General features: G+C 42.4%; 1 protein-coding gene and 1 long non-coding RNA gene across 2 annotated transcripts; both read right to left on the bottom strand.

The window, feature by feature from the left end:
• Positions 1 to 444: 444 nt before the first annotated feature.
• On the bottom strand, positions 445 to 12,567 carry LOC121376859. The gene is made up of 3 exons (XR_005958543.1): positions 12,217 to 12,567; positions 1,740 to 1,772; positions 445 to 498 (listed from the first exon to the last, which is right to left on the bottom strand). It is a non-coding gene; the product is annotated as an uncharacterized LOC121376859 (long non-coding RNA).
• A 1,235-nt stretch (positions 12,568 to 13,802) lies between these two features.
• Positions 13,803 to 24,266, bottom strand: LOC121377699 (palmitoyltransferase PFA3-like). The gene is made up of 2 exons (XM_041505778.1): positions 23,931 to 24,266; positions 13,803 to 15,486 (listed from the first exon to the last, which is right to left on the bottom strand). The coding sequence occupies exon 2, from the start codon at positions 15,482 to 15,484 to the stop codon at positions 14,303 to 14,305; it is 1,182 nt and encodes a 393-aa protein (XP_041361712.1). The 5' UTR covers positions 15,485 to 15,486; positions 23,931 to 24,266; the 3' UTR covers positions 13,803 to 14,302.
• Between the last annotated feature and the right edge of the window lie 623 nt (positions 24,267 to 24,889).

Genomic DNA, 24,889 nt, shown 5'->3' with positions numbered 1-24,889 from the left:
TACTAGTACAGCCCTAACACACACTGATAAAACTACACCAAACTGCACTTGCATGCACAACTGAAATAGACGGTTTCACTGATCCAGAACAAAATGTGAGGCTCACGACGTCCGGTCCATGTTATTTTCGTTTCACTATTTACTTTCTAGTTATTGATTTTATTAGTCATAGAACTAATATAATAATTCACTAGACCTAAAGTGGGGTATAAGTCAGTTATACACACACGTACTCGGTGTATCGGTGAATATCCCGACAGTTTTGGTCGTGAAAACATCCGAGGCGAAGCAGAGGAGGCCCCACGACCAAAACTGTAGCGATATTCACCGATACACCTCGTAAAGTGTGGGTATCACTATTACGTATACTGTATGTATATACGGTATGTGTGTTTGTGTGTGTGTGTGTGTGTGTGTGTGCGTACGTGTGTATGTGTGTGTGTGTGTGTGCGTGCGTGTTTAAATTACTTACCTGTTCCACAAACACTTCCTTGTAAACTGAAATTATAACAAGAAAAAAGGATATAATCCTCTATACCTGTATCAAGACAACATTTAAAAACTGATGGATTTTAGTTTGAAGTAATACTATCGAATAATGTTTATCAGAAAACAAGACACACACACGCACACACACACACACACACACGCACACACACTGCATATACATATATGTATACAGAGAGAGAGAGAGAGAGAGAGAGAGAGAGAGAGAGAGAGAGAGAGAGAGAGAGAGAGAGAGAGAGAGAGAGAGAGAGCAGACAGACAGACAGACATACATAGATGGGGGAGAGAGGGGAGGGGGGGGGGAATTACCAGAGTGTTTTTCGGTATTGTCAATATCATATATTAGGAAACAAAATTGTATTATGCGAGCAATAATACATTATTTTTATTCCTAATATATGATATTGACGATACCGAAACACACGAGGGTGATAATCTCTTTATCACATAATCTCAAGTTTGATACAAGTGTTTTTGAAAACTGTGCATGCAGCTTTAATTCCAGGCCACCATTACAAAAGATTTAAATGACGTGTCTCTTTGAATGGAAATGACAACAAATTCGAATGACGTCATTTTGGATATCCTTAAATCAAAATAAAGTAGTGCTTAAGCTTTCAGTGTAAAATTTCTATTAAAATGTTTTTATTTGATGACTATGAATACATATGTCAATTATTGTGTGTCACCCAAGTACGTTTGCTTAAGTGTCAATAAACCTAGTGCCGTGACCTCGATTAATTTATTTCTAATTTGCAAAGTTATCAAATTCTTAAAGTATGTGATCTGAAAAATATCACATACTTTGATTGCATTGAAAACGCTTTATTGGTGTAATCTCGATGTAATATCAATATATATCAATAGATTAATCAGTGATTAACACGCACACGCACACACAATAACACACACATCCATACATGTGTGCGTACGTGTATGCGTGCGTACGTACGTACATACATAAATACATACATACATACACACATACACAAATACATACGTACATATAAGGATGACTGGATAGCTGAGACCGTATTGTGGGAAGTCTGCGAATTGTGGGCGATTCGGTGCCACAGGTTCGAGCCCCAGCAATGGCAGGAGACAATTTGTGAGGCCAGAAAGGATTTAATTATCCCCTGCGCCAGTGCGTTAATATGTATGTATGTATGTATGTAATATTTTAAATATGTGCACGTGCATTTAAGCAATGTTTTGTTAAATAAAAATCATACCTAAAACCCGTCATATTTGTAGCTATCTTTTACCTGCAAAATAAAAAATAATAATTTAAATTAATTAAGTGCAATTAAATAGATATTTGCATTAAAATGTAGTCGCAGTCATAGTGGGGAGAGTCTAGATCGTAGACAGCGAGAGTCGTCAACTATTGAGTGTCTACTGAACATGTATAGACAGATAGATAGATAGATAGATAGATAGATAGATAGATAGATAAACAATTATAGATATATAATGTGTGTATATATATATATATATATATAGAGAGAGAGAGAGAGAGAGAGAGAGAGAGAGAGAGAGAGAGAGAGAGAGAGAGAGAGAGAGAGAGAGAGAGAGAGAGAGAGAGAGAGAGAGAGAGAGAGAGAGAGAGAGAGAGAGAGAGAGAGAGATGTATACATATATAGAGGGAGAGGGATGGAGGGAGGGATAAATACATCAACACGTGTGTGTGTGTTGTGTGTGTGTGTTTGTGTGTGTGTGTGTGTGTGTGTGTGTGTGTACATTGTATGTGTGTGTACATTGTATGTGTGTGTTGTGTGTGTGTGTGTGTGTGAGAGTGAGTGTGTGTACATTGTATGTGTGTGGTGTGTGTGTGTGTATGTATGTATGTATGTGTGTGTGTGTGTGTGTGTGTGTGTGTATGTGTGTGTGTGTGTGTGTGTGTGTGTGTGTGTGTGTGTGTGCAACAGAATACATTTGTAACTTGTCTTGACATGTTCACCAACCCGTACTACATACCGGACAATCCAGTAGCTGATCTTTCTATCGAAACCGATGTAAACATTTATTTGCAGTCTTTTTAGATGTAGAGATTGTTCAAATTAAACCAACTATCAAACTAAAAAATACTCACATCGATCTCCAGGCCATATTTTGTCCCGTAATTTCAGCACTGCGTATCGTTGTGGGTGAGATTACGAAACCAGGACGTATTTACGATCAGTGTTGTTTGTTTACATGTTACTTAGCAGTTAGGGGCGGGAAATAGGTCAGTGGTAATGGCTTAATGCGCGGTCGATCTACGATCGATCTACGTTCGTCGACCATTGGGATATTTCTTGTTCCAGCCAGTGCGCCACGACTGGTATAACATAATAGGGATTGTCCCACTGACTGGGGATGTCACTTTTTCATACTGTAGGCAAACTGAGTGTGGGCATACTGGGTTGTAGGCAAAATGGCTGTAGGCAAAGTGGGTTGTAGGCAGAATGGCTGGGAACCCTTTTACAATATTATAAAGCAAATATAAAGCAAAATATCTGAAAAGTGGAGGGCACATTTCCCTTGCCCCACCCCCCACCCCCTGCTTCATACGCCAGTGCATAGAAAAGATCCCTTCTTACTTTTTAAAACATATAGCGGATTTCCCTTTAAGACTATACGTCGTAAGTACCAAACTCTTGACATTCAATAGCCGATGATTAATAAATCAGTGCATTCTAGTGCTGTCGTTAAATAAAGCAAAACTTAAAATTTTTAACTTAGCAATTATGTGTTGTGATCTTGTCATAATATACCGGCCCCGGTGGTGTACTGGTTACGCAATCGGCAATGAGTTCGCATCCTGGTATCGGCTCCCACCCACAGCGAGTTTTAATGACTCATTGGGAAGGTATAAGGCCACAACACCGACTTCTCTCTCACTAACCATTAACCTAACCTTTAATTGAATATAAGCTCGATACTAAGTATTAATGATATGAAATGGTAATATAATGCGATACAAGTCAGTGCCATGTCTTTCACATTGTCAAGGTGGGGGTTCGATAAGTGAGTGGGTTGGTCGGGTGAGTGGGGTGGTCGGGAGTAGGGTGGTCGGGTGAGTGGGGTGGTCGAGTATGTGGAGTGGTCGGGTGAGTGTTGTGGTCGGGTGAGTGGAGTGGTCGGCTGAGTGGAGTGGTCGGGTATGTGGAGTGGTCGGGTGAGTGGAGTGGTCGGCTGAGTGGAGTAGTCGGGTGAGTGGAGTAGTCGGGTGAGTGGAGTGTTCGGGTGAGTGGAGTGGTTTGGTGAGTGGGTTGATCGGGTGAGTGGGGCGGTCGGGTGAGTGGGTTGGTCGGGTGAGTGGAGTGGTCGGGTGAGTGGGGTGGTCGGGAGAGTGGGTTGGTCGGGTGAGTGGGGTGAGTTGGGTGGTCGGGTGAATTCGTTGGTCGGGTGAGTGGAGTGGTCTGGTGAGTGGGTTGATCTCGGGTGAGTGGGGCGGTCGGGTGAGTGGGTTGGTCGTGTGAGTGGAGTGGTCGGGTGATTGGGGTGGTCGGGAGAGTGGGTTGGTCGGGTGAGTGGGGTGAGTTGGGTGGTCGGGTGAGTTCGTTGGTCGGGTGAGTTCGTTGGTCGGGTGAGTGGAGTGGTCGGGTGAGTGGGGTGGTCGGGTGAGTGGAGTGGACGGGTGAGTTGAGTGGTTCAGTGAGTGGGGTGGTCGGGTGAGTGGGGTGGTCGGGAGAGTGGGTTGGTCGGGTGAGTGGGGTGAGTTGGGTGATCGGGTGAGTTCGTTGGTCGGGTGAGTTCGTTGGTCGGGTGAGTGGAGTGGTCGGGTGAGTGGGGTGGTCGGGTGAGTGGAGTGGACGGGTGAGTTGAGTGGTTCGGTGAGTGGGGTGGTTGGGTGAGTGGGGTGGTCGGGTGAGTGGAGTGGTCGGGTGAGTGCATTGGTCGGCTGAGTGGGTTGGTCGGGTGAGTGGAGTGGTTGGGTGAGTGGGGTGAGACTGCCGAGACGGCAGGGACAGAGAACACTTAGCTACAAATGCTACTGGTTTGTCCCTCTACCCAGGCACATCATACTATAGAGACGGCAGGGACAGAGAACACTTAGCCACATATGTTACTGGTCTTGTCCCTCTACCCACACACATCATACTAAAGAGACGGCAGGGACAGAGGGCACTTAGCAACATACGCTACTGGTTTTGTTCCTCTACCCAGGTACATCATACTATAGAGACGGCAGGGGCAGAGGACACTTAGCAACATATGCTACTGGTCTGTCCCTCTACCCAGACACATCATACTATAGAGACGGCAGGGACAGAGGACACTTAGCGACATATGCTAATGGTTTGTCCCTCTACCCAGGAACATCATACTATAGAGATGGCAGGGACAGAGGACACTTAGCAACATATGCTACTGGTTTGTCCCTCTACCCAGGCACATCATACTACAGAGACGGCAGGGACAGAGGACACTTAGCTACATATGTTACTGGTTTGTCACTCTACCCAGACACATCATACTATAGAGACGGCAGGGATAGAGGACACTTAGCCACATGTGCTACTGGTTTTGTCCCTCTACCCAGACACATCATACTATAGAGACGGCAGGGACAGAGGACACTTAGCCACATGTGCTACTGGTTTTGTCCCTCTACCCAGACACATCATACTATAGAGACGGCAAGGACAGAGGACACATAGCTACATATGTTACTGGTTTTGTCCCTCTACCCAGGCACATCATACTATAGAGACGGCAGGGACAGAGGACACTTAGCCACATGTGCTACTGGTTTTGTCCCTCTACCCAGGCACATCATACTATAGAGACGGCAGGGACAGAGGGTACATAGCCACATGTGCTACTGGTTTTGTCCCTCTACCCAGGCACATCATACTACAGAGACGGCAGGGACAGAGGACACTTAGCCACATATGTTACTGGTTTTGTCCCTCTACCCAGGCACATCATACTATAGAGACGGCAGGGACAGAGGACACTTAGCCACATGTGCTACTGGTTTTGTCCCTCTACCCAGACACATCATACTATAGAGACGGCAGGGACAGAGGACACTTAGCCACATGTGCTACTGGTTTTGTCCCTCTACCCAGACACATCATACTATAGAGACGGCAGGGACAGGCGACACTTAGCCACATATGTTACTGGTTTTGTCCCTCTACCCAGACACATCATACTACAGAGACGACAGGGACAGAGGACACTTAGCCACATGTGCTACTGGTTTTGTCTCTCTACCCAGGCACATCATACTATAGAGACGGCAGGGACAGAAAGCACTCAGCTACATATGCGACTAGTTTGTCCCCTAGTCACATCATACTACAGAGACGGCAGGGACAGAGGACACTTAGCTACATATGCTACTGGTGTTGTCCCTCTACCCAGGCACATCATACTATAGAGACGGCAGGGACAGGACACTTAAGTTAAATATGCTATTTGTTGTGTCATTCAGACTCCGGACAAAACAATTACAAAAGTTAAGGTGTGCACACAGCTAACTTGTCTTCTGATAGAGAAAGCTGTTAGAATTAAGCCTAAAAGGAAATGATTTTGAGTTTGTTGGAGAAACGTATCAGCAAATGTGTGGTTGTGCTATGGGCAAACGTTTTAGCCCAAACTTTGCATCTATCTATGTCGCCGAATGGGAAGAGGCTGCTTTAAAGAAATCGAGTAAAACACCTCTTTTGTACCTCAGATATCTCGACGATATACTTATCATTTAGCCACATTCTAAACAAGAATTTTGGAACGTTTTTTAGCTATTAAATCAACAGGATGACAATATCAAACTTAAGGCCACCATATCAGATAAATCAGTTGACCTTTTGGATGTAACAATTTATAAAGGTACACAGTTTGAAACATCGGGTTACCTAGACTACAAAGTGTTTTTCAAACCCACAGACACACACCAACTTCTCCACTGTAAGTCTTTTCACCCACGCCACACCTTTAAAGGCATTGTTAAATCTCAGATTATTATATTTCACAGAAATTCGAGTAACAAACAGAATTTCAATGAGGCTTGTTCACTTTTATTTAGTGCTTTAAAACCTAGGGGATATTCAAAACCGTTTTTAAGAAAAATTAAATCTGAAACTGTTCAAGAATTAGAAAATCCCTTTAGGGCAACTGAAGACTATAAACCATACAAATTTCAGCATAACCAATCATCTCAAATAAGCACTGGCTCCTCTACTACTTGTGCGAAAACCAGGTGTAGACTTCACAACTTACTTAAAACGCAGTCGACTTTCAAAAGTTAACAGACCAAAATTTAATATCAAATTCGGACAGACATGAACTGTGATTCGAAAAATGTAGTATATCTAATCACCAGTAATTTATGTAAAAAAAAAAAAACAGTACGTAGGACAAACGCAAAACCAACCGAGAATTAAAGCAGTTTGTCACAAGCATGATATTCGTCATGAAGTTGATACCCTTGTCGCCAATCACTTCAATCTACCTGACCATTCGTTAGATGAAAATTTTGAAATAATTCCAAATGAACAACCCCTGATACTTGGTTCAAAAGACAAAACAGACCTCTTGAGACTTGAACGAGAGGCCTTCTGGATTCGTACATTACAGACAAAACAGCCATTTGGAATCAACGTTGAATCTGGTAAAGCCGTAAAAAGAGATAAAAATAATTTTTCCAATAATTTACAGTCGACGTAGCGTTGTTGTTGGTAAACTTATGAAGGAGGAGTTTTTAAATCTGCAAACTGTTATGAAAAACCCTATTACAGCAGAAAAAATCCAAGTCTCAAGAATATCTTAGTCTCCACACGACTACCCGCCGCCTAAGCCTGCGTCTAAGCCTCTAAACCAGTCCATTTTTCAGTGGTTGGTTTGTTGTTATTCCTTTCCTTACAATTTTTTTTAAAAACAAATACATCGTATCCGGCTGATAAACAAAACATAGTACTAGCCAAATAAATTTTTAAAAAGACTGACCGAAAAATAGTTATATTTTGTATATCACAACTGTCAATTTAAAATCAATTTCGAATCCCTGGGGAAAAGTAAGAAAATAATAATTGTTTAGTTGGGTTTTTTTTTAAAATTTTAATTTGCGTTCATTCGTTCTTAAATACATACGTACATACATACGTACGTACGTACATACATACATACAATGTACATAAATACGTAGATACATACATAGATACATACATACATACATACATACATACATACATACATGTAGATTGTAGGCCCCATGCATGTGGTTGAGTTAAAGAACTTCCTTTTTATGGAAGCTTCGATAGCTCAGAGCGTATCGTGGTTAGTCTTGCAATTTGCGGGCGATTCGGTGCCACAGGTTCGAGTCCCAGCAACGGCATGGGACAATTTGTGAGGCCAGAAAGGATTTAATTATCCCCTGCGCCAGTGCGGATGTACATCAACCTCGACATACATTACATATATATAGATATATTCATACATCAACATACATACTAGCCAGTGCCAGGTCTGCTCCTGCTTGTAGATGCATGTGGTTGAGTTAAAGAACTTCCTTGAGGCCAGAAAGGATTTAATTATCCCATGCGCCAGTGTGGAAGAATTACTAGCCCCAGCAGGTCTGCTCACTGTTCCTTTTGTATGGAAGCATTGGTTGATAGCTCAGAGCGTATCGTGGTTAGTCTTGCAATTTGCGGGCGATTCGGTGCCACAGGTTCGAGTTCCAGCAACGGCATGGGACAATTTGTGAGGCCAGAAAGGATTTAGTTATCCCCTGCGCCAGTGCGTTAATATCTATGTATGTAACAGTCAACCTCGACATACATACAATATATAGATATTCATACATCAATACATACTGGCCAGTGCCAGGTCTGCCCACTGTTTTATGCACGTAAGCGGGATCGACCGCGTAGATTGTAGGCCCCATGCGTATGGTTGAGTTAAAGAACTTCCTTTTTATGGAAGCTTCGATAGCTCAGAGCGTATTGTGGTTAGTCTTGCAATTTGCGGGCGATTCGGTGCCACAGGTTCGAGTCCCAGCAACGGCATGGGACAATTTGTGAGGCCAGAAAGGATTTAATTATCCCCTGCGCCAGTGCGTTAAATGTATGTAACAGTCAACCTCGACATACATACAATATATAGATATTCATACATCAATACATACTAGCCAGTGCCAGGTCTGCCCACTGTTTTATGCACGTAAGCGGGATCGACCGCGTAGATTGTAGGCCCCATGCATATGGTTGAGTTAAAGAACTTCCTTTTTATGGAAGCTTCGATAGCTCAGAGCGTATTGTGGTTAGTCTTGCAATTTGCGGGCGATTCGGTGCCACAGGTTCGAGTCCCAGCAACGGCATGGGACAATTTGTGAGGCCAGAAAGGATTTAATTATCCCCTGCGCCAGTGCGTTAATATCTATGTATGTAACAGTCAACCTCGACATACATACAATATATAGATATTCATACATCAATACGTACATACAGACAATGTACATACATACATACATACATACAATGTAGATACATACATACACAGACATACACACATACATACATACACACACATACATACACACACACACACACACACACATACATACACACATACATACATACATACATACATACATACATACAATATACATACATACATACATACATACATACATACATACAGACAGACAGACACAGACAGACAGACAACAGATATACACATACACACACACAGTGCCAGGTCTGCCCATTTCAGTGACTACATTCCCTAGAGTTTAGTACACGTTTCCACTCCATACATCATAGATGAGTGCTATAATAACTGTAACGGCACTGAATGTAACTCTGACTGTAAAAGAGCTAGACGGACATTTGGACATAAATACGCTTTTATTACAGTCAGAGACCAAGCTGTGTAATGTTTTGGCAATCGCCGACCACCACACAGTAGTCAAAGATTTCCGCTCTAATACCACAACAATCCTATGTTTGACGTCAAATACCTTTACATCGATCATTTTCGAGTTAATTGATTTTAAAAAATAAACATATTAATCACTAATACACACACTACAGAAAGAAATCCGACAACACCCACATTCAGCGAAACTTCGTGATACTCCATTGTAAGAATTACAAAGCTTGATAACCTATATCGTGACATAAGTCACGTGATCGCCCACTGGGCGATTCCGCTTTGCGCAACAGTTACAGGGGCCGAAAGGATTTAATTATTCCCTGCGCCAGTGCGTTAATATCTATGTATGTAACAGTCAACCTTGACATACATACAATATATAGATATTCATACATCAATACATACTAGCCAGTGCCAGGTCTGCCCACTGTTTCATGCACGTAAGCGGGATCGACCGCGTAGATTGTAGGCCCCATGCATGTGGTTGAGTTAAAGAGCATCCTTTTTATGGATGCCTCAATAGCTCAGAGCGCATTGTGGTTAGTCTTGCAATTTGCGGGCGATTCGGTGCCACAGGTTCGAGTTCCAGCAACGGCATGGGACAATTTGTGAGGCCAGAAAGGATATAGTTATCCCCTGCGCCAGTGCGTTAATATCTATGTATGTAACAGTCAACCTTGACATGCATACAATATATAGATATTCATACATCAATACTTACATACAGCATATATACACATACACACACAGTCTGTACACTTCAGTGACTACATTCCTAGAGTTTAGTACACGTTTCCACTCCATACATCATAGATGAGTGCTATAATAACTGTAACGGCATTGAATTTAACTCTGACTGTAAGAGAGCTAGACGGACATTTGGACATAAATACGCTCTTATTGCAGTCAGAGACCAAGCTATGTCGTTTTTTGACAATCGTCGACCACCACACAGTAGTCAAAGATGTCCGCTCTAATACCACAACAATCCTATCTTTGACGTCAAATACCTTTACATCGATCATTTTCGAGTTAATTGATTTTTAAAAATCAACATATTAATCACTAATACACACACTACAGAAAGAAATCCGACAGCACCCACATTCAGCTAAACTTCGTGACACTTCGTCGCAAATATTACAAAGCTCGATGACCTATATCGTGACGTAGGTCACGTAATCGCCCACTGGGTGATTCCGCCTTGCGCAACAGTTACAGGGGCCGTCTCATACCAAGCGACGTTACAACATGGAAGAGTTACCTAATGCCGTTTTGGATGAATTTGGATTTAATTACATCATTAAACCAAAACAATTACAGATTATTGATTCCATTTTGAATTTGAAAGATACATTTGGGGTGTTATCGACAGGATACGGCAAAAGTATGTGCTACGTATTGCCTCCTCTTATGAAAGATAAAGTAAGTAGTAATTACTTTATTTTATTTTTATGAATCAGTCACTAGGACAGTAGTAGAATGTGTGTGTGTGTGTGTGTGTGTGTGTGTGTGTGTGTGTGTGTGTGTTTCTGAGGAACTGTTCAGCAATTACGTAACGCTCTTGAAAGGGACGGGGTATCATAAGATGTATTCCGAAGCGTTACGGGGAAGGATGGCGATGTTTGTTAATGCAAAATCAAAATCAAAATAATCGTATTTTGAATCACTGCATGTCATTCGATCTTTATAACTTATCTTGCAAAATAATTATATTTGTTTTGCTATTCAGATCAAACTAAGCAATATTGAAATTGATTTTGTTTAAAGACACCACTAGAGCACATTTATTTATTAATCACTAGCTATTGGATGTCAAACATTTGGTAACTCTGACATGAGACTTAGAGAAGAAACCCGCTACATTAGCAATGGATCTTTTATATGTACTTTCCCACAGACTGGACAGCACATACCACGGCCATTGACTACATTGGACACAGACGAATAATTCTTTTTCGGGAGGGACAGTTACATCAAAAACATCACTTAATGTTTGTGCAGCACTGGGCCCACCTTTGAATTGTGTGTTAATTCCTGTTCTCCGAAACCGTCCACTTTTATGTGTGTTTTTTTGCAGCATACACATTCCATCGCAGAAACACAAAACGAAACTAATCCATGTTGTAACGTCCCTTGGTATGAGACGGCCCCTGTAACTGTTGCGCAAGGCGGAATCGCCCAGTGGGCGATCACGTGACCTACGTCACGATATAGGTCATCGAGCTTTGTAATTCTTGCGACGGAGTGTCACGAAGCGTGGTTGAATGTGGGTGCTGTCGGATTCCATGCTGTAGTGTGTGTATTAGTGATTACTATGTGGATTTTTAAAAATCAATTAACTCGAAAATGATCGATGTAAATGTATTTGACGTCAAACATGGGATTGTTGTGTTATTAGAGTGGAAATCTTTGACTACTGTGTGGTGGTCGGCGATTGCCAAAAAATTGCATAGCTTGGTCTCTCACTGTAATAAGAGCGTATTTATGTCCAAATGTCCGTCTAGCTCTGTTACAGTCAGAGTACTCGGGCTACTTGTACTACTACTATGAATACGAGAGAGAGAGAGAGAGAGAGAGAGAGAGAGAGAGAGAGAGAGAGAGAGAGAGAGAGAGAGAGAGAGAGAGAGAGATAGCGTGCGTGCGTGCGTGCGTGCGTGCGTGTGTGTGTGTAACAGAATGCATTTGTAACTTGTCTTGACATGTTCACCAGCCCGTACTACATCTAGACAAAAAAAATAGCTGACCTTTCTACCGAAACCGATGTAAAATATTTGTTTGCAATCATTTTAGATATAGAGATTGTTCAAATGAAACCAATTATCAAAATAAAAATATACTTACATCGATCTTCAGTCGATATTCTGTCCCGTAATTTTAGCACTACGTATTGTCGATGAGATTACGAAACCAGGGCGTAGATACGATCAATGTTGTTTGTTTACATGTTACTCAGCAATGAGCTGCGGGAAATAGGTCAGTGGTAATGGTCTGATGCGCGGTCGATCCACGTTGGTCGACCATTGCGATTTGTCGTTGTAGCCAGTGCATTGGGATATTTCTCGTTGCAGGCAGTGCGCCACGACAGGTATAACAAAGTCCCTGCTATGTGCTATCACGTCTGTCGAATGGTGCATATAAAAGATCCCTTGCTACTTGTAACATTTGTTAACTACGTCTGTCGATTGAGATTCCCCCCTGATAATGATTTCAGTGCACTCTATTGACACTAAATGTATACAGGGTTTCAGTAGGAACTCCAATCAGTTGAACGTATACACGCCGAGACGGGCGTAGGTCAGATTGAATGATATATAAGCTGTATTTAGCTTCGATTGCCTGCCAAGTATCTATATTGCACCGTTTTCTCATTATACCATACAAATACGTGTTCTATGGGTGGTAATACTGTTAGTGGCTGTATACATTATCATCTAGTTACGTGTAGATATTGTGTGCAGGTTTGATCGAGAGCTTAGAAGGCGTATGACATTGTTTTCTGACTACAATATGTAGGTTTCAGTGTATATATGCATACATATGATATATACACCCACGCATACCCACACCAGCACGCGGGCGCACACACACACACACACACACACACACACACACACACACACACACACACACACACACACATATATATATATATATATATATATATATATATATATATATATATATATATATATATATATATCTTCTTGGTGGTAATGCAAATATAGATATACGTTGTTTTGCAGATTCTGACATTTTCATTTCATTCGGGGGGGAATCAGCCCGACCCTCTCCCCTCCCCGTCAAGAAAGGGAACCTGCATGTCTATCGTGTCCAAACCTGTCAGGTGTAACAGTAGGTAGTCTGTTTAAAATTGTCTCTGTAAATTGTGTATGCATATTATTGACAGTACGATGCTTTTACGTGTGTTACTATTTCGGTGTAGTCGATGTAGTGACCTATTAAGCTGTTAAAACCCACTCTTAGTCATTGGTATTTCTATTAATTGATAAACTTTAATGAAAACCATTAAACATATTTTTATTGATCATATGGTGGGTTCGGACTAAGAAATAGCATAGCCCAGAGTTTGACTTGTCATATGTTATACAAAATTAATTTTTCAAAAATTTGTAAAATTTACAACGCAGGCAATTGTTCAAAAAATTATGCAAGGAGGAGGGGGGGGGGGGGGGTCTAGACTGTGGCTTTGACGGGTGGCGTTCTGACCACAACAAAACACAACACCCCATTCCGTTTACACCGACACGTCAATTGGTAAAATGCCAATCACTGGCTTGTTATAATATTTGTTCAACTCTCAGATCCTTAGAAGGGTTAAACGAGACAAACATGTGAGGAATCCATCTATTTGTGACTGGTATTTTATTGAACAGAATCTTCAACTGGAAAAACAACAAACAAATAGCTTAAATTGAGCCATGTACTAGTACGTTTAATGTCCAGTTTACCGGAGCTTCTGTAGTCGATGATTTGGGTGGAACCCACCAATGTTCGTCTTCAATATGTTTTAACGGTTGGCCAATTTACCGGAGCTTCAATCTTCTGTAGTCGATGATTTGGGAGGAACCCACCAATGTTCGTCCTCAATATGTTTTAACGGTTGGCCAATTTACCAGAGCTTCTGTAGTCGATGATTTGGGAGGAACTCACCAATGTTCGTCTTCAATATGTTTTAACGGTTGGCCAATTTACCAGAGCTTCTGTAGTCGATGATTTGGGAGGAACCCACCAATGTTCGTCTTCAATATGTTTTAACGGTTGGCCAATTTACCGGAGCTTCAATCTTCTGTAGTCGATGATTTGGGAGGAACCCACCAATGTTCGTCCTCAATATGTTTTAACGGTTGGCCAATTTACCAGAGCTTCTGTAGTCGATGATTTGGGAGGAACTCACCAATGTTCGTCTTCAATATGTTTTAACGGTTGGCCAATTTACCGGATCTTCAACGGGCGGGAAGAAACGATGTGTGGGCATCAACCAGTTCATTAGATAGTATTTACCAAAGACACTTCTGAATTTGTCATTAACCGTCCTCGTATCAACAACCCGCAGTCCCTTCCTCCTGGGGTTATTTTCAAACGTCGTTAACCCCTTTGTCACCAAGTATAAGTGTTCTACTACAAATTTCGTACCAAGCAGAATGCAGTACAGATGAGATGACGCCAAGCAGATATAAATTACCACAGGAAGTGACGTACTTCCGATAATACACCGCAAGACTGCACACGGCGCGAATAGGTCGACGTAGGTCATAGATGACCAGAGTGTCTTGTGAATGAAGTAGAAAAGATGGACGGACACGTAACTGCTGCTAAGCGACGCCCAGAAGCAAAACACTATGAAGTATCTGTGGTTTCTCCACCCGACACACGAGCCTGCGAAGTAACAGTGGTGGTCTCGTTTCAAGACGCATACGTCACAGACCGGGCAGTGGTGACACCTCGGTGGTTTGACGTCATTGCAAATCAGGCAGTAACCCGGCAACAGATAGGACGCCCACACCGAGGTTCGTCCATTCTCGTGTTGTTTACGACTGCTGAAAGAACGTTCGTCTTTTGTTGAATACGAGTCTTGATTTAATAAAGTCGAGTTGTGTTTGTTGGTTTCCCAATTAGAATCACTCTTGAGATCGTCTGTTTTTAATCGACACATTTCGTAGTCTTTTGTATTCGAGTTGTTAACGAAAACACGTTGCATAATGGTAGAACAGGGTCCTGATTGGCTTAGAATCTTCCTGAAGGTTTTATACGACGAATCAACGAAGCGGATCGCACACCAAAACACAAACACTTGCCAGGCGAGAACCGATCCTATTAATATCTGTAAATACTGCATCAGTGATCCGTAACCCCCATAGAGCTCGGGCACCATCTCTGTGACGCCATAGTACCACGTGACGAACACAGTCGTCACAAGCAATGGTAGCGGAAGCGGAAGTTTAATCATGAATTGCGTCCAAGCGTCGACTCGTTCGTGGAAGTTCTTTGATTTGTTTTCTCTGTAGTGACTCTTGAGCTTTTCTGCCAGACTGGAGTTCTGGGAATCGTGGACATCAGCTGGTGGCTGTGTTAGAGGTTTTCTCTCCATATCTGAAATGAAGAACATAAAACAACAGTTAGCTGAGGTCTGACTCTGTTTTAGAAACTATCACACAAAGGACAAAAGACAAAACAGTTAAAGTTGTTTTATTTAATGATACCACTAGATCACTTTGATTTAGTAGTCATCGACTGTTTGAAATTACATAGTCAGAGAAAGTATTCTAGGTTTTTCTGTTGGCAGAAAGATGTCTCTTATATGTATTTCCACAGAAACTGCATGCACCACGACCTTTGACACTGGTTCGGACGAGTGGGGCGGGGGGGGGGGGGGGGGGGGGGGGGACTCAGTCAGATAATAGTCCGAGGGGATTCAATCTTTCGACCCAAGTACCTCAGCCCATAGCTCGAGTACTCTGATGGTAAGAGACCTAGACGAACACTTGGACAGTTATCAATACTATCTTGATAACTCTGACGGTAAGAGAGCTAGACGGACACTTGGGCAGTTATCAATACTATCTTGATAACTGACAATAAGAGAGCTACACGGACACTTGGGCAGTTATCAACACTGTCTTGATAGCTCTAACAATAAGAGAGCTACATGCACATTTGGGAAGTTATCAACACCTTCTTGATAACTCTGGCGGTAAGAAAGCTAGACGGACAGTTGGACAGTTATCAACACTATCTTGATAACTGACAGTAACAGAGCTAGATGGACATTTGGGCAGTTATCAACACTCTCTTGATAACTCTGACAGTAAGAGAGCTAGACGGTTACAGTCGAGCAGTTATCAACACTCTCTTGATAACTGACATTAAGAGAGCTAGACGGTTACAGTCGAGCAGTTATCAACACTCTCTTGATAACTCTGACAGTAAGAGAGCTAGACGGACATTTGGGCAGTTATCAACATTTTTTTGTAACTGACAGTAAGAGAGCTAGACGGTTACAGTTGAGCAGTTATCAACCCTCTCTTGATAACTCTGACAGTAAGAGAGCTAGACGGATATTTGGGCAGTTATCAACATTTTTTTGTAACTCTGACAGTAAGAGAGCTAGACGGACATTTGGACAGTTATCAACACTCTTGATAACTCTGACAGTAAGAGAGCTAGATGGATATTTGGGCAGTTATCAACACTCTCTTGATAACTCTGACGGTAAGAGAGCTAGACGCACAGTCGGACAGTCGGACAGTTATCAACACTCTCTTGATAAGTCTGACAGTAAGAGAGCTAGACGGACATTTGGGCAGTTATCAACACTCTCTTGATAACTCTGACAGTAAGAGAGCTAGACGGACAGTTGGACAGTTATCAACACTATCTTGATAACTCTGACGGTAAGAGACCTAGACGGACAGTTGGACAGTTATCAACACTATCTTGATAACTCTGACAGTAAGAGAACTAGACGGACATTTGGGCAGTCATCAACACTCTCTTGATAACTCTGACAGTAAAAGAGCTAGACGGACAGTTGGACAGTTATCAACCGTCAATCTCTCTTACTGTCAGAGTACTCGGGCTACTCCGTCCAGCGCTCTACCGACTGAGCTAGACCCGCCCCCGCAAGCATACATTTCATTAAACTAAATGTTCTACATTAGTCCAGAGCTCTACTGACTGAGCTAGACCCGCCCCTGCAAGCATACATTGCATTAAACTAAATGCTCTACATTAGTCCAGCGCTCTACTGACGTGAGCAGGACCCGCCTCTGCAAGCATACATTGCATTAAACTAAATGTTGTACATTAGTCCAGCGCTCTACTGACTGAGCTAGACCCGCCCCTGCAAGCATACATTGCATTAAACTAAATGCTCTACATTAGTCCAGCGCTCCACCGACTGAGGTAGACCCGCCTCTGCAAGCATACATTGCATTAAACTAAATGCTCTACATTAGTCCAGCGCTCTACTGACTGAGCTAGACCCGCCCCTACAAGCATGCATTACATTAAACTAAATGCTCTACATTAGTCCAGCGCTCTACCCACTGAGCTAGACCCGCCCCTGCAAGCATACATTACATTAAACTAATTGCTGTACATTAGTCCAGCGCTCCACCGACTGAGGTAGACCCGCCCCTGATTACTTTAAACTAAATGCTCTACATTAGTCCAGCGCTCCACCGACTGAGGTAGACCCGCCTCTGCAAGCATACATTGCATTAAACTAAATGCTCTACATTAGTCCAGCGCTCTACTGACTGAGCTAGACCCGCCCCTACAAGCATGCATTACATTAAACTAAATGCTCTACATTAGTCCAGCGCTCTACCCACTGAGCTAGACTCGCCCCTGCAAGCATACATTACATTAAACTAAATGCTCTACATTAGTCCAGCACTCTACTGACTGAGCAGGACCCGCCTCTGCAAGCATACATTACATTAAACTAAATGCTCTACATTAGTCCAGCACTCTACTGACTGAGCAGGACCCGCCCCTGCAAGCATACATTACATTAAACTAAATGCTCTACATTAGTCCAGCACTCTACTGACTGAGCAGGACCCGCCTCTGCAAGCATACATTACATTAAACTAAATGCTGTACATTAGTCCAGCGCTCTACTGACTGAGCAGGACCCGCCCCTGCAAGCATACATTATATTAAACTAAATGCTGTACATTAGTCCATCGCTCTACTGACTGAGCAGGACCCGCCTCTGCAAGCATACATTGCATTAAACTAAATGCTGTACATTAGTCCATCGCTCTACTGACTGAGCAGGACCCGCCCCTGCAAGCATACATTGCATTAAACTAAATGCTGTACATTAGTCCAGCGCTCTACTGACTGAGCTAGACCCGCCCCTGCAAGCATGCATTATATTAAACTAAATGCTCTACATTAGTCTAGCGCTCTACCGACTGAGCTAGACCCGCCCCTGCAAGAATTCATTATATTAAACTAAATGCTCTACATTAGTCCAGCGCTCTACCCACTGAGCTAGACCCGCCCCTGCAAGCATACATTATATTAAACTAAATGTTGTACATTAGTCCAGCGCTCTACCCACTGAGCTAGACCCGCCCCTACAAGCATACATTACATTAAACTAAATGTTGTACATTAGTCCAGCGCTCTACCCACTGAGCTAGACCCGCCCCTACAAGCATACATTGCATTAAACTAAATGCTCTACATTAGTCCAGCGCTCTACCGACTGAGCTAGACCCGCCCCTACAAGCATACATTATATTAAACTAAATGCTCTACATTAGTCCAGCGCTCTACCTACTGAGCTAGACCCGCCCCTGCAAGCATACATTGTATTAAACTAAATGCTCTACATTAGTCCAGCGCTCTACTGACTGAGCAGGACCCGCCCCTGCAAGCATACATTGTATTAAACTAAATGCTCTACATTAGTCCAGCGCTCTACTGACTGAGCTAGACCCGCCCCTGCAAGCATACATTGTATTAAACTAAATGCTCTACATTAGTCCAGCACTCTACCGACTGAGCTAGACCCGCCCTTGCAAGCATACGTTGCATTAAACTAAATGCTGTACATTAGTCTAGACTCAACAAACTGAGCACACATACCCTTATAATTATTCCAAATCAACGTTTGTTCATATCATATTTGATAATAAATCATAAACACAAAACCATAGTCCTTTGACGTGCAACGAGTATAGCCAAATTCAATAGTAAATGTGTACTATTACAGAAAAGGGATACTAGTATTTAACAACAGCGATAAGATGCAGCAAATAACAGATTTTCACACTTTCCGGAATTCTAGTACCCATTCAGTCCCGACATCTCTACTGTGTATCAATTAAGGAAGTAGGACTATGCAAAGCATCTAATTGCCTCTGGGGTGTCGTCCCATTTGGTCAAATTCCCAATTGGTCGAAAAATAAGTACTCGTCTGTTGTATAACCACTACCTGATTACCATGTTTATATAATGAACATGGCCTCTTCATGTGACATTGTGAGTGTAACATTCTCAAAGAAACTGCTGCTTAAGTGGACATTTGTACTTTTATGTGTACTGGAAAGAATGAATATTTTAAAATGTTAAAAAATGTTTTGCTTTTTGTGAAATAAACATTTTTAGATGGAGACCTTGTTTAATTACAGACATACACTACATTCAATACATGGATTATTTCTACGCTATGCTTGACATTTGTAGATTCACTATGGCAATACACAGCATGAAGAAGAAATTAAATAATTAAATGGAAAGAGAAAACAAACTTGTTGAGAACTGTTAATTTAATGCATTCCAGTTACAGTTTTTCCTGAAGGAGGCGACATGTTAAAAGTTTATTTATAGTAAACTGTGAAACACATCTATTAATTAGCAGTAAAGACGCTAAAACAAGGAACAACAACATATGTTTAAAGACTATATGTCGCAACCTGTAATCAACGGCCACCTGTCTTAACCTGCCACTTTTATCTACTCCCTTGTGTGACCGCTTAAGACAGGTTTGACTGTGTGTGTGTGTGTATATATATATACTCTTCAAAAAAAGAAACGCAAAAGGGTACAAATGGGTTATAACTCCGATTTTATGTTTCCTACCGGTTCATGCTTTGTGAATATAAGGTCATTGCATGTCCCAAACACATTCCCACGGTTACATTCGATAAAACGCAGCTACTGTACAATAAAGTTCCAAAATGTGAATATTCGCAAAAACGCAGCCACGTGCAAACCATGTCACCATTGCACGTGCGTTGTCTGCACGTGCAACATGAACACCGACAGTATAAAAGCGCAGGGTGTTCGCTTGCCTGGCCTCTGTATCTGGCCGACAGTTGACAATCCAGGACATGCCACGTCTCAGTGAACCGCAGAGAAACAATGCCATCGGCCGACTAGACGCAGGCGAATCCAGAACGGCCGTTGCCAGGGCATTCCATGTGTCCCCAAGCACCATCTCCAGACTGTGAGACCGTTACCAGCAACATGGATCAACACGTGACCTCCCTAGATCCGGTCGACCACGGGTCACTACCCCCGGGCAGGACCGCTACATCCGGGTACGCCACCTTCGGGAACGATTGACTACTGCCACCTCCACAGCCGCAGCAATACCAGGTTTGCGCAGGATATCCGACCAGACCGTACGGAACCGCCTACGTGAGGTAGGAATTCGTGCCAGACGTCCAGTTCGAGGTGTCATCTTAACACCACAACACCGTCGACTCCGACTGCAGTGGTGCCAGATTCATCGACAATGGCGTCAACTGCGATGGAGACAGGTGTGGTTCAGTGACGAGTCCCGATTTCTGCTCCGACGTCATGATGGAAGATGTCGCGTGTATAGGCGTCGTGGTGAACGTTATGCGGCAAACTGCGTGCAGGAAGTGGACAGATTCGGCGGGGGTAGTGTCATGGTGTGGGCAGCCATCTCACACACTGGCAGAACTGACCTGGTCCACGTGCAGGGCAACCTGAATGCACAGGGCTACATTGACCAGATCCTCCGGCCACACATCGTTCCAGTTATGGCCAACGCCAACGCAGTGTTCCAACATGACAACGCCAGGCCTCACACAGCACGTCTCACAATGGCTTTCCTACAGAACAACAACATTAATGTCCTTCCTTGGCCATCGATATCACCGGATTTGAACCCAATTGAGCATCTATGGGACGAGTTGGACCGACGCCTCCGACAGCGACAACCACAGCCCCAGACCCTGCCCGAGCTGGCAGCAGCCTTGCAGGCCGAGTGGGCCACCATCCCCCGGGACGTCATCCGTACTCTGGTTGCTTCAATGGGCAGGCGGTGCCAGGCAGTTGTCAACACACGCGGAGGCCACACCCGGTATTGACTCCAGATGACCTTGACCTTGGTGGTGTGTCCTATCACTTACTCACAATGGACTAGAATGAATTGTGAACAATCCTGCAACATTTGGTAATTATCGGACTCGCCATTCAATAATTAAATCAATTCTCCAAATGTTACGACAATGTGGTTTTGCGTTTCTTCTTTTGAAGAGTATATATATATATATATATATATATATATATATATATATATATATGATTGCTTTCTATCTTATAAGTTGTAAACAATAGTAGTTTTATTCAACGTATACCCACCAGATCGCCCAGATACCTTTGATTGGTATTTCGAAATTTCCTGTTAAGTTACGAAAATTGCCGGGACGTCAACTATGCTTTGACGTTTCAATATGCTTATTGATGTCAAAGCGATACAACGTACATTGTTCTTTAATTTTAGAAATGTGCGAACAGAATCGCTGTTTGACATGTATAATCATATTTTAATTTATTTTATATGTGATATAATACTACCTAATGACGAATATAATAGAATGGATGTTTGACATGTATAATCATATTTTAATTTTATTTTAATTGTGATATAATACTACCTAATGACGAATATAACAGAATGGATGTTTGACATGTATAATCATATTTTAACTTATTTTAAATGTGATATAATACTACCTAATGACGAATATAATAGAATGGATGTTTAATGACATCCCAGCACGAAATGTATATCGACCTAATGACGAATATAATAGAATGGATGTTTAACGACATCCCAGCACGAAACGTATATCGACCTAATGACAAATATAATAGAATGGATGTTTAACGACATCCCAGCACGAAACGTATATCGACCTAATGACGAATCTAATAGAATGGATGTTTAACGACATCCCACCACGAAACGTATATCGACCTAATGACAAATATAATAGAATGGATGTTTAACGACATCCCAGCACGAAACGTATATCGACCTAATGACGAATCTAATAGAATGAATGTTTAACGACATCCCAGCACGAAACGTATATCGACCTAATGACGAATATAATAGAATGGATGTTTAACGACATCCCACCACGAAACGTATATCGACTTAATGACGAATATAATAGAATGGATATTTAACGACATCCCAACACGAAACGTATATCGACCTAATGATGAAGACCAGCTAACTACAGTGACTGTGCCGTTCTGTTGCAATATTTCCGACACCATTGGGTGGATATATACACAGAGTCGAGATAAGTGTTGGATTTTATTTTATCACGCCCGTTGAAGTAAGGTGGGGTGATTATGCATTGGCGATGCCAATATTTTATATTGGGGTGGGTGAGTCGTTTTATGAGGCGGCAGCAGGCCCCAGTACATGGCATTATGCATGTGGTCTAAACTGAGGCGAACAAAGTTTCCGGGGGTTGGAGGGTTCGGGTCAAGCTTCCCCGGGAAATATAAAAGGTAGTGGAAAAAATAGGTGTTCATAGGGTTCATCCCCCCAGCATATATGTTAACATTGGCCAATATTTTATCGTGGGTAAAACAAACTTCCAGCCTAGTAAATCATGTTAGGGTTGTAAGACAGGCCAATATATAAGATGTGGTGGTGCTGACTGACGGTACAAGAAACGTTCGCGAGGTTAATTTCAGTTGTTCAATGCAGTTTCCATTGGGCTATTTCTCGCTCCAGCCAGTGCACCACGACTGGTATATCAAAGGCCGCGGTATGTGTTATCCTGTCCTTGGGATGGTGCATATAAACGATCCCTTGCTGCTAATCGAAAAGATTAGCCCATGAAGTGACGACAGCGGGTTTCTTCCCTCAATATCTGTGTGGTCCTTAACCATATGTCCGACGCCATATAACCGTAAATAAAATGTGTTGAGTGCGTCGTAAAATAAAACATTTCCTTCCTTCAATGCAGTTTATTGCATCAATTAACCACAAGTACGGCGTTTAGCAGATGAATATAATGTTGTGGTTGTTGTTGTTGTTTTTGATGGTGTTAAATTTTAGTGAAGCTAAAACATTTTTACAGTGCTATATTAGGCTATTCGTATTGGTGTTGAGCGAAAATGTTCAGAATAAAAAGGCCGCTAGATTCACATTTGACCCCCCCCCCCCCAAGGTCCAGACCAGGCTACGCCCCTCATTGACCCACTTTATGTTTACATACATTAGAGCTCATAGCGTTAACTTACACATTACTAACAACTTCTTGTTAATATTATCAACGTTGTCATATTCAATTCCTCTGGTTGATCTGCTGTTTGTGGGGGGGGGGGGGGGGGGGGGGGGGGGGGGGGGGGGAGGGGTTAGACCAGTCGGTTGAGTGCTCGCTTTAGGTGCTTGCGTCGCAGGATCGAACCACCTCGGTGGATCCATTCAGCTGATTGGGTTTTTTCTCGTTCCAACCAGTGCACCACAACTGGACAAAGGCCGTGGTATGTGCTTTCCTGTCAATGGAAAAGTGCATATAAACGACACTTTGCAACATTAGGAAAACATGTAGCGGATTTCCTCTGATGAGGTGGTTCTGATGAGTGAGAATTACCAAATGTTTGACATCCATCAGCCAATGATTAATTAATCAATGTGCTCTAGTGGTGTCGTTAACCAAAACAAACACGCTTATTCTGCTGTTTGTAGTACTGTGTCTCAATATTAATTGTATGGTAATGCAAAAGGTACGTACCTAGAATATTAATGTCAGCGGCTTCAGGATGAAGTGAAATCCTTCACTTCTTGTCTCTTGTCTCTTGTCTCCGTATTAAGCACTTATCCACAGGTTTACCATTTGGAATTAGATTTAGATTGGAGTACAGTTTTAGAAAAACACTTTATGAACAGGTATCTGGATAGATTTACCATTTGGAATTAGACTTAGATTTAGATTGAAATACAGGCAGCCATTACACTATCAAAGCAGTGATTCTTTTCAAATGAATTTGGCCACATAGTTCTGTACAGTGTTTCGTTTCCAACTAGACCATACCTGTGACACGGTATCCATGTCTCGGTGAACGGACAGCTGTCAATCTGTAATTAGCGGATTATTCAGTCCTCTGCACGCTCGACTGCATAAAGCCCTCAGAAATAGGATTTAAGGCGCGGTCAACTGGCGCTACTTGTAACTAACGATTCGTTGTATTGATAGAAAACTTAAACTCTCGTTTGTTCGTTTTATTATAGGCGTCGGCAGGAGTGAGGATGTGGGGAGGGCAGACCAGAAGTAATCCCCCCTCACACATCAGGTGAAGTGGGAATTAATATATAAATGGCCAATCACTGTTCCGACTCCTTTGTGTACGGTACATTTTGTTGTGATGGTTACAGAAACTTGGATACCTCCCGTTTATTGTGTCCAGTAATATACTTTTATATAAAAGGATATGTATTGGCTATAGCTGTGGGTATCTGAGCCGAGAACTGTAATAGTTACCATCAGTCATGTTGGGAGAACGCACCTTTGCATATACCCCTGTGACGTAACGTCTGTATTGTACAGGGATTGGTAGTTAACCGGCAACGGTAAACAGTAAAGGCTTGTTAGTCGTTACTAATCTTTTGATGCTAACATTAATTACAGACAATATACTGCTCAGCTTTCGCTAGAGATATATCAAATATATGTCACGATAAACCATATTTGTG

The sequence above is a fragment of the Gigantopelta aegis genome, chromosome 7 (assembly GCF_016097555.1).
Source record: "Gigantopelta aegis isolate Gae_Host chromosome 7, Gae_host_genome, whole genome shotgun sequence".
Classification (NCBI taxonomy): Eukaryota; Metazoa; Mollusca; class Gastropoda; order Neomphalida; family Peltospiridae; genus Gigantopelta; species Gigantopelta aegis.
The sequence above is the reverse complement of the archived record's forward strand: the minus strand, read 5'-3'. Positions and strand labels throughout refer to the sequence as shown.

What these genes read in the sequence shown, in the direction of transcription:
- LOC121377699 (XM_041505778.1), bottom strand. Translation starts at nt 15,484, where the DNA reads ATGGAGAGAAAACCTCTAACACAGCCACCAGCTGATGTCCACGATTCC.